At 45.8% G+C, this 11,136-nt stretch overlaps 1 protein-coding gene across 1 annotated transcript in view; it reads left to right on the top strand.

Annotated features, from left to right (window-relative positions):
* The first annotated feature begins 1,392 nt into the window (after positions 1–1,392).
* The window catches only part of FBXL7 (F-box and leucine rich repeat protein 7), a 329,189-nt gene continuing 319,445 nt past the window's right edge, over positions 1,393–11,136 (top strand). Inside the window, exon 1 of the mRNA XM_036225516.1 lies at positions 1,393–1,713. Coding sequence (XP_036081409.1) covers positions 1,677–1,713 — 37 coding nt within the window. The 5' untranslated portion in view covers positions 1,393–1,676. The remainder of the gene's footprint in view (positions 1,714–11,136) is intronic.

Genomic DNA, 11,136 nt, shown 5'->3' with positions numbered 1-11,136 from the left:
CAAAACAGTTTAATCTCGTCCTTGGAAATAGATGAATTTATGATTTTTCTTTCCAATTCATGATCTCTCCAGCACAATAAGTCTAGACGTAAAAATTTTGAAACATAATGTTGTATCTTAAGAAAGAAAATTGTATCAAATTAAAGGAAACCACCTTTAGAATCTAGAGGAAATCAAACCACTAACAATCTCTGCATATGACTGCAAGTCTTTTAGGAAACAGGTCATTACAAAAATCCTGGTTCTCCATGCATATATATTATATATGTTCATATAAGTATCATTATATATATCTTTATCTATATATCTATATCTATATATCTATATCTAACATCTAACACCTCTAAGGAGAAACTGACTTGTGTGCTTGCCTCCCTAAAAAGAAATTTGCCCTGGGAATGCCCGCGTTTTCACTAGGATGCAATGTTACAAAATTCTAGGTATTCACATAGAAAGGGAATGAAACATTATAACATTCAATGGAGGGAACACCAAAGGGCCATTTTAAGGCTCTAGAAGCGCCATATAAAATCTCCAAAAGAGGTTGTAACGTACTAAACAAAGGATAACACCAACCACAAGAAAAAGAATCATAGAACCCGGAGAAAATACACTTCCTGGCTCGGGAGCTCTTAAAAGTTCTGAGCCAGGACACCTCCCGCAAGGTCTTTGGCTCTCCAGTGGCTCCCTGCTAAGTTTCCCTCAAGTTTTCTCTCCCTGTCTCCTCCATTCCCTTGCCTCGGTCCCCAAGTGTGGGAGCCACAGGAGAATGACAGCATGTATACCTGAAATTGTCAGACATCATCGGACTCTAAGGCATGTTTATTTTAAAGGCCCCCACACCTAAAACAGGCCATATTTGCAGGCGAAACCAAGGGAGTTCAAACGACGCCAGGAAGCTCGTCTTACAAATTGGGGGCCAAGCCTGTAAAAGAACAATGGTAAAATCGAGCCAAGAGCACGTTCTTTCGCTCGGAGCGGTTCGCGGGTGGCGCGAAGGCCTGCGTGGAGGCTGGGGCCGCGAGCCAGAGCCCCGAAAAGGCGCGCTGCCCCTTTAAAAGGCCGCGCATCTCCGGGCCGGCCTTCCTCCCCGGGGCTCCAGCTGTGATTGACGCTGGGCGGCGAGAGGAGGCGCCTGGCGCTAACAAAAGTCCGGCCCGCGGGCGAGCACCGCCGGGCCGCGAGTCTCTGCTGGCTCGGGGCACCGGCAACAAGTGGCCTCCGCGCCCTCCCCGGGGCAGCCGCGAGCACGCAGCGGGGAGGCGGCCACGCCGGGGAGCCCGGGCCGCCCGCGCGGCTCAGCGCTCAGCGCAGGGGGAGCGGGGCGGGCGGATGGGGACCCGGCGGCGGCGGCGCGGCGAGCCTCTGGGCGGCCCCGGGGCGCGGGCTCTCCGCGGCACTGCGCCCGCCGGCCCCGAACGCGGATTCTGAGAGCGGCGGCGACGCCCCCCATCCCCCCGCCTGGCCGCACCCGAAGCCACCGGGGGTGCGCGGAGAGGACGGAGCGCCCGCCCCCACCGGCGCGCGGGGGCCGCTCCCGGCAGGACCTCAGCCCCGGAGCGTGGGCTATGCGCAGCTGACGGCCCCGGCGCGCGGGCTTTCCTCGGGCGCAGCGCGCAGGCAGTGCGCCCCAGCGATGGAGTGTCCCGGGAGACGGCGGGCATGACGGCAGCAGGATGGGCGCGAACAATGGCAAACAGTACGGCAGCGAGGGTGAGTGGGCCGCCGCTCCCCGCACCCCCAGGTCCACCCGCCCCTTCCCCTCGCCCTCCAGGCTGGGGAGGCAGGTCCTCGCCCACTGCCCTGGCGCGCACCCATCTGACACCCTGTCGGCGCCGTCACCTTCCCTTTTGGCGCTGGGTGCTCAGGCGCCCCGAGGATGCTCTCCCGCCGTGGGGGTCCCTTTAAACAACTTCCCAGGTTGTCTTCGGGACGGCTCAAGTTACCTTGCGGGCCTGTTTCTGAACGCGTGCGCCTCAGCTTCCCTCCCGTGGGCATTTGGGGTTTAGGGTGATGGTTTGGCACATGGCAGAAGACGTTTTTCAGAATTAACTCAGCGAAACGTTCTCAGGCCTTTGTGCTCCAGTCCACTGGACTTTCCTGTAGCAGGAAAACTTCTAGAAGAAGTAGTTAAGTTTCCATACTCTGCTCACTGCCTCCAGGCTGACAGCTTCTCGAAGCTGGTCACCTATGGGCCTCGTGTGGTGAGGAGTGGCGGGGGGCTTTGTCTGGCCTCTCTCGGGGCTCAAGACGGGCAAAGGACCATCTGTTCTTTGGGGCTGGGAATTGCACAGAAATATTGCCTGTCAACTGGGAACTTGGAAGTTAGAGAAACTTTAAACTCCACCTACTCCTAAAACGATGATGGATGTGTGGGTTGGCTTCCCCCTCGCCCCTCCTCCCCCTCTTTGCATAAAACCGTCGTGTTGTCACCCCGTTGATTAACAGCATGCCCCTGATATGCATATGGCAAAGGCATTTTCGCAGTTCAAAAGTTAAGGAAGGGTGGTCTTTCGCGAACTTGGCTGGAGGGGCGTGGAAGAGACGGGGTCGGTTTTTACAGCCCGCCCCCAGAGGACAGGCGGTTACAGCGGGGTCCAGCGCCTGCAGACGGGGCGGAATGCAGAATGGCTATTTAGCATGTGGTGTTTGGGAAACTCCCATCATCCTACTCAAAACTTTGAGCCTTGGCCACAGCGTGTGGCTGTCTTTCCTCGTGTTTGTGGCTGTGTTCGTTTTCAGCAGCTTTGTAAAATTACAGCAGCAACCGATCCTAAAAATCCATATCCACTAGAATCTTTTGTTTAAGTCATCTTCTCCCAGATCATCATGTTTTGAATTCTGCATATATGCGAAATACATATTTTTCCTTATTTTTGACAATTTCAATTAAAAAAAAAAACGTTAAAAGGTTGTCTTTTTAGATAGCAAATGTGAAAGTATGCCAAAAAAGATTATTAGAGAATCTTGGCCACCTCCCAAAACTTCTTGGAGATCATATTTTAAAAAATTGCGGAAAAATGAAAGATTAAACCTTACTCTGAGTTGTTAAAAAGCTTTCAGGAACTGCAGTGTGTGCCAGTGGGTTCTGGGTGTGAGTGCATTTTGCTACCTGAACACCGCCGGAGCAAAGGACACTCCAGAGGTACACAGAGTCGCTGCTCTGTTTTCTTGAACAAAAACCCCTCCACACTCCCCCTAATCCTCTGCAACTTGTTCTCCTGTCCCAGCGTTCTCGTATTGTGCAGTGTGTGGTGTATGACGACTTCCTGTCTGAACAGCAGAGTTTTCAACCCTTGGGAGAGAAAAGGAGAGACAGAGAGCTAATGTTCTCCAGCTGTTATCCGTAAATGCTACCTCTGCATTTTCACTTCAGCTGAAGTGAATTTTTGCTGGGATCAGATTTAGATACACTGTGGATGTTTTATAGGAAAAAAACCTCTTGGGCTCAGCTGATTCAAGGGGACCAATAGGAAGCTTTGGGAGGTTGACTGAGTTTGGGCTGGAGCGGACACATTGTGTTTTATTTCCATCAGCTATCTTCAAATACAGGGAGATTCCTCTGATAGGCGAGGCAAAAAGAGAGAAGTAACAGGAACTTAAAAAAAGAAAATCTGTCTCTCAGACTGGGTTGCTCCTAAATTGGGTTATAATACATGCCAGTGGGTAAGCTCAACTTTGTGTTTTTGGAAGGGAAATCTCTGTAGATATACCTGTTGGAATTTGACATGTCAGTGCCATGGGGGGTTATTTAAAATGTCAAATTTCCAAAAAAAAAAAAAAAAAAAAAAGTGAAGGCAACGCCTAGGCATAGTATCTTGATTATCAAAGGAGACTGAGAATTAAGACAGTTTTAATAGCTTTAGTGCATTTTAGGTGTGGTATTTTCAGTCATCATGAGGAAATTATAAATAAAAGCATACCCATAGACCGCAGTGAGAGATTTCTCAACTCTGAAACACTGGTGTTCATGTATGCTTTAAAAATCTGCTATATAAGTATATTTTACAGTTGACACTACCATGTAAATGTAACACCCCTTAAATTTTACAAATAGTGTTGAGTTTTTAGAATGTTTAAAACTTCAGTATTTTATATGTCATCTCACTTTCTCTTGCTCCTGGAAATCACCTTTTTTTTATTTAATGAAAACAAAATTATTTCCCCAGACTTAACCTGAGCAGGTGAAATGGGTTCAGAGACTTGCTGGTCTGGGTAATCAAGGACCGGCAGCCTCTGCAGCACCTGGGAGCTCATCAACAGTGCCGATTGGGTTCCTCCTGGAACAGCCGAATCATTTCTCACGGCGCATTGGGGTTTGCAGAAGTTCCTGTGCAGAGCACAGAGCATTGACTTGGGAGTCTGGAAATCTGATTCCAGCTTCAGCTTAGCTACTGTGACCTTGCGCCATTCCTTGAAATCTTGGGGTCTTTCTTCTCTTAGAGTGAGGATAAAAAGTCCTGTTGGCGTGATTTGTCATCATCTAATCCTTGAGCATGGTAGTCATTCGTTTTATTTCGCTCTTGAGGGACCGCTTAAGGGAGGAGACTAGTCCTGTGGAGACAGACACGTCTAATAAACAGGGAAGTTAAGACGTATGGCCGTGAGGTCGGTAAATGCCCCTCGCCCCTTCGTCATTTTGTTTGACCCTCATCTCTGTCTTCCTCACTCAGTTCTGTCTCCTCTCCTAACTCAGTCCTGAAATCCTTGCTTTTTCCCCCCTAGATTAAAGGTATGTGTAAACCAATTAGCGTTTCCAACGCAGTTAATGATTTTGTTTGCAACTGTTCTGCTGCTGACTTGGATTTTGCTCCAGGAAAAAGTTAGCGTACCATGGCCGATGCTTAGCTTTCTAAGAAACGTTAAGTGAATGTCTATAAATGATGATGAGTACGCACTGGTAAATTCTTCAGCAGAAGGCTGTTTTTGGTCTTTATCTTATTTCACAAGGTGTGAGTTTCAGTCCCTGTGTAGAAATCTGGAGAGTGAGTTGTGGTTATTCGAAGCCATCGGAATCATCAGCTTGGGCTCCAGTTAAGCCAAATAAACAAATCTCTCTGTTGAGTAGGAAGAGAGGCTCTGCCTTCCCTGCCTTTTAAGGTTTCTGAGTCTCACCCTCGATTACTCAGTGGCTTCATTGTCATGTTTATTCTACTCCGGTAGGTCTCAGGCAGTAATACTTACACTGTTAACAGCGCCTTTGCAAAAACCGTGTGTGCCATTGGATTGGAGCGGATGAGGCCACAGTGATGGGGTTTGACCCTCGGTAGCTCTGCTGCTCCGTCAAGAGCCGTGGGTCCCTATTCACCATCTCAGATCTGAGCTGTCAGATGTGAGGAGAGCCAGCGATCTCGTAAATCATCACATATCCATCACCACCTTGAGGCACATAACTTGAATTTTAATAATGATGATGTCAGCTAAAGTTTATTGAATGCTTACTGTAAGCTGGCCTGATTCTAGCCCTTGACACACAGCGACTCACTTAATCCTCACAAGGCTCCTAAGAGACAGCTTCTCCTAAGGTTCTCATTTTACAGATCAGGAAAATAGGCCTATAGCTGCTGCAGGTGGCATTGGGACTCAGGGCCGAGTTGGTCCATCCCGAGTCCTTTATTCATTATTCAACCAATCTCTGTGGACTTATTTCCTCCTACGTGCTGAAAAGCCTTCTAGATTCCTGGGGAATATTGGTCAACAGCAAAAGATCTGTCCTTGTCACTCTTATCTTCGTGTGTGTGTGTGTGTGCGCGCGTGTAGGGAGGAAAAGTGGAATGATTAACGTGAGTGCACACGCACTCAGGATAATTCAGTAAACCGTGTGATACGTTCCAAGGGGTTAAGGTCTCTAAATAAAGAAAATCGTCAGGTTAAGATTATGGGGAGGAAGAGGGTGTTGCGGTTTCAGGGTAGTCACCTTGGGAGCAGGGAGCGTGTTGATTGTTGCTTAGAACTATTGTGTTATACCGAAGTGGTAACTCTAAGCTGGAGGACATAAATCATCATTTTATGCAAAGGTTACACCTCAGTCTTCTATAAACAGGCAGCTACAATAGAACAAAGTTAGTCTGGCCACTGGGCATATTCTTTTGCTTAGAGTTGTCCTCAAATACCTCTTGTCCGATTCTATCAGCTATTTTGTGACTGGTGGGAGGTGTGCAGAGCCTAGGGCATGCTCTTCTTGGTGAGAAGGGCTGATGTTGCCTGATTTTCGACTTTCTGGACGTGTAAAGATGCTGCCAAAGGTCTCTGTAATTTTTGCTGGCAGTATATTTTCATCTTTTGCCTCCAGTAAATAATTTCATTCTGATAAAAATCAGAAGACAAATGATACTCATTCTACTGTTCGGTTCAAATCAAAGCATTGATGCAGTTAACGATATCATCTCTGGTCTGACAATAAGAAGATGTTTTCAGAGATTTGGGGGATCTTTTTGTACACTTAAAATGAGAAAGAAGAGAGATAACTTTTCTTTCCCCCTGAGAATCAGCTCACAAAAACTTTGTGTTAACTTCCTCTGTCCCTTTGATGCAGAAAGAATTCTGGGTTGATTTTGAGTAATTAATAATCATTTTTGCCCTCAGCCCTTATAGACTGGCGTCTCTGAAAGCCGCTAGAACAGCTCGGCTTGAGTGTTTGACTAGTGGAAACTTCTAGAAAGCACATATCTTAAGATGGTGTGAGGGACGTATTAAAATATACGGAACACTATGAATAAAATCTAGAGTGACTAAGTTCTTTGAATAATGAAGGAGGGATAAATGAAGTTTAGAAACTTAATACATTAAAAATGGCATTTGAAAAGCTGACGTGCTGAAAATTGGATTTCGGAGAGCTGCTCACAGACCAATGCGTGTAAGTTACTAGCAGGTGGATTCGGCTCGGTCTGAGGAAGATGTATGTGGTGATGAGAGCTGTTCTCATGAGACAGGCTACCTGACGAGGACGCGAGAGAGAGGGCCGTGAGCACAGTACAGGACGTTCCAGAGATTTCTGTGTTCATTGAGGGGTCCGCTATAGGACCCTGCACCAAGTTCTCCAGCAAACATTCTGTCATGTGCGATTGTTATGTTTGATAAAGTGTTACTGTTTTGTTCCAAGTCATATTGCTACTTTTTTTTTCTCCCTCAAATCCATCTCTAGCATTTTAATCGCTAAAAGCACTCCCCCCACTCACTTTCTTTGGGTCGATTCATTCTCCTCTGTGTGTTTTGGTCTATCTAGATATATTTAGGTATTAATTGGAAAACCTACTGATTTTATTTATTTCTCTGCCTCCTATGGGATATAACCTCCTGCACCAAAAATTGGGTTTGAAAAATGAGTTTTTTCATTTTTAGTGCAGTAATGGTTACAGATTCCACTCATAGCGTTGTCATTACTTTTATTATCACCCTAAAACATGTAGATCTGCTGAACTTGAAGCAAGACCCTTAGTTGTGCTTATGTTGAGAGTCTCGAATGTTTCAGCTTTGCACATAAGACTTTTAATTGCTATTGGTTAGTGTTATCTGATTGGAAGATACAAATTGACCACAAGCACGCAGCGCCAGCATCCCGCTCAGAAAGCTCTGGCACACTTTTGTGCAGCCTGGTCTCTCCTGCGAGTGGGCCAGAGCAGCGGCTGGTCTCCCACGAGGTGACAAAGTCCACAGCAGCTGAACTTTCCCAGAATGTAGCTTTGTTTTTCTGTTCTGGTTATAGAAACTTGGACCTCTTCTTCCTTTTGGTCACTGCCCGAAATCTCTAGGTTGAATAGGACTTGCTCTGCAAGTATCTGAGCAGCGAGGCAGGGAGGCCAGTGATCTCAGAGCAAGGGAAGTGGATGCGCCCAGGAGGAGCCCACTTCTGCAGTGTGCTGAGCGTGGGCGGGAGTGACAAGGAGGAAGTGTGTGTAAGAACAGAGTGACGCTAAAGAATGACACTTCTGGACAGTGTCTGCAGTTCCCGAAATATCTAAGGATGCTGGTGTTCTCCAAAACAATTGTAACAAAGCAGGCGAATTGGAGGAGGAGGAGCTTACCCCTTTGGGGAAAACTACATATTTTGTTAAGACACTTTCCCTAATTGTTCCTGATAATCTTTATGTTCTGCCTTTTCATCTGGTTTGTTTCATAGGAAGTGAATCCTGTGAGTTTTATAAGTGAGGACCTGGGAAAGCCTCAGAGGAGGGACAGGAATAACCTGACCAGCCTGGGCCCTTCCCAAGCCTGCAACACGGCACCAAGGGGAATGGAAGCCGTGGGCAGACACTTTCAAATGTGCTAGTTAAAACCCAAAGATGTGCAACTGTGAAACTTCTGACACGAATAATCATTAGCCAGCTCTGAATTTTCTCAGTAATGAAATATAAACAAATACATGGCCATCGTTTCCCCCAATTCTTATTGGGAGAAGTGAGGACTGTGTCTGGAGCCGCAAATTTAGATTAGGTCGAGCATTAGATGCGCTCCCTCTACCACTTCCTATTTAAATTCTAAACCAGTAACAAAATGAAAACCAGTTGTTAATGCCGCACGAACTTGTAATTGTGACTTTAGAAGGCCCGAGCAATGTGTAGAAATGTCATTAAAATATTTTTTGTTTGTTACCCTTTCTGTGGATAGCAAATTCCTGTGATGCATTTTTTTTCCCCCCAAGCAGAGGTAGCGGTGGGAAGAGAATCAAAAGTTCTAGAGAAAAATTTCAGAAATTTTTCTTATACTTTGGGTTGACCTTCTGGCTGCAAGGAACCCACTTTTTGGCAAGACGGAGAAGTCGGGCAAAGCTGCTCATAGGGGCGGTTGAACCTTTTGACTCTGTTGAGTACTTGAGTCAAATCGTAGGAGCATCTGAGTTAAATCTATGACAGAGGCCAAGTCCTACAAGTTCCACCTGTCAGAGGTAGCGCACGCCCCAGGAAGAGGAAGAACGGGGCTGAGACGGCGGGTGGTGGAGTGTACGGAACATTAGAACAAGGAGAGAGAAGAAGAGAACACGTTAGGAGGATGAGAATTCGGGCATCGGCTGCCTCCAGCCTTAGTGTTCTCCTCAACGCTCCTTAAAAACATCTCAGGTCATGGAACAAAAACAGTTATTAATAAGTTTGATAGGCTTGGCTCTTGCCAAGTTTATTAGCTTTTGGGTCGTTTTAATAATAGGAGTTAACGGGTAATGAGCACTGAGGACGGGTCACATCCCTCTCCGAGATAGAACATTACAGACTCGTTCATTCCTGTAGTTCATAGAAGCCAGGGAAGCGGGCCCTGAGGGCCACATTTTAAAGATGCCACCACGGAGGTGTAGAGGCAGACTAACCCCCACCCACGAGTGGCACACAGCCGGTGAGTGGCCCGGTCACACCTGAAATCGAGCCTGTGCCGGGTTCCACACCCCCTCCCCACCATGCCCATGACCTTGTCAATGTGGTTACAGCCAAAACTTTTCCTCGGTCTTGGTCTTGCACGTGTGCTTCAAAGAATTACAGAAACAAAAAGTTTTCTAGATCAGGAGACCAAAAAACGAAAGAAATCTTTTGAAGGAAACTTTCAACTCATTTTGCCTGGCTCTTCCAAGGACAAATTAACTGCTCATTAGGCAACAATCTGCTGACAAATTGGCAGGCTATCTAGTGTCTGTAATAACTGTAGCATGTTAAATAATTAACATATTCTTTAGCATCTACAGGGTGCAAAGTCGAGTTGATAGGCCATCCTCCTGATTGTTCAGAGCGTTATGAAGTTTTAATAGTCTTTATTCTAGGCTAGCCCTATACCTAAGATAACCTTGGTACCTGCTCACATACCAAAGCTAGCAAGGACTGAGAAAGATGCGCACATTTTCTTTCCTCCATAAAGAGTTTATAATTCAGATCTGATATTTCCCTCTGGTGTCAAAACTGTGGATTTGAGACAGCTGCTAATATGGAGAATTATTCTAATAACTACTTGAGTATTCGCCCTTTTGCCAACTCCTGAGAGACATCTCCATGGGTATGCCCAGAAAATTGCTTTGGAAACTACACAGCATTTTAGAAATTAAACTTATTTATCATCACAGGGACTTTCGGAAGAGTGTTTATTATTATCCTGAGTTTATAGGTAAGGAAACTGAGGCTTTGGAAGATTAAATGACTTGCCTGGTTTTTACAGTGAAGATTAGATGGGGTCATTCTGATTTTAAATTTAGCACACTTTCCATTACACCCTTATTCTCCTCGAAGAGCAATAAGAAAACAATATAATCACGTTAGAGGATTTTCACCAGGTATTCTCGAGTATTTTACATCACACTTAAGGAAGGATGCAAGAGGGGATCCGCAAGCACAGGTCCTTTTGTTGCTTTCGCGGTTTTACTGGTAGAGAAGCCTGGCACCTACTGGTCATCTCAGGCCACAGATCCGTGCCATGGCACAGGGCGGCAGCCACACAGTGGTAAAATGATTATGTGAGAATGCAGAGTGAATCATTGTTAGATAAATGTTCATGACATCATTTGTTAGAGTGCACTCGCTCGTTGGAAACACTCTGCTGGGGCTTTGAGGGGTTTTTCCCTCTAGAAATCTTCCCTTGCAATGCTAAAGTTATTTTACGGCTGGGAAGATTAGCAGTAAAATTGGGGCTCTCTAAAATTGGAGATCCTCCGCACCTCAGGAGTCCTGATTCTCTTCTTGTGTCCTTTGCTGTTGAATAACTGTATTTCTTAGACGTCTTTGGAGGGTTTGGGTCCTGGGACAAGCCCTTTAGGATAAGCTCATATCAAAGGTCATGAGGTTTTGTCATGGTTGTGACAGGAATCCATCTTGATCATTTAGTCTTTAATTCCTTCACTATCCTCTAGTTTAATCCCTATTTTTAAAACTTTCTATTTCTTTGTATTTATTGTTCATCCTACCACACGCTCACCCTGACATGAATATAACCCTATTCACATCATAGGTCCTCAATCTATTTGTGTTAAACAATTAAATGAAGGAGGAATCTGGGGCTATGACCTTTATTGGGGCTATGACCTTTATTGGATCTAAAAAAAAAACTTATGAAAATCCTCTCATATTTTTCATGAACTTTTCTTAGACTTTGACATTTTACTCTTAAAAAGTTTTTCTGGACATGTTTTCTTCTGAGGATATTCTAGCTTGGCCTGTTATTTTTAAC

The sequence above is a fragment of the Rousettus aegyptiacus genome, unplaced genomic scaffold, assembly GCF_014176215.1.
Source record: "Rousettus aegyptiacus isolate mRouAeg1 unplaced genomic scaffold, mRouAeg1.p scaffold_m13_p_8, whole genome shotgun sequence".
NCBI lineage: Eukaryota > Metazoa > Chordata > Mammalia > Chiroptera > Pteropodidae > Rousettus > Rousettus aegyptiacus.
Note: the sequence above shows the minus strand (reverse complement) of the source record. Positions and strands in the feature narration are given on the sequence as shown.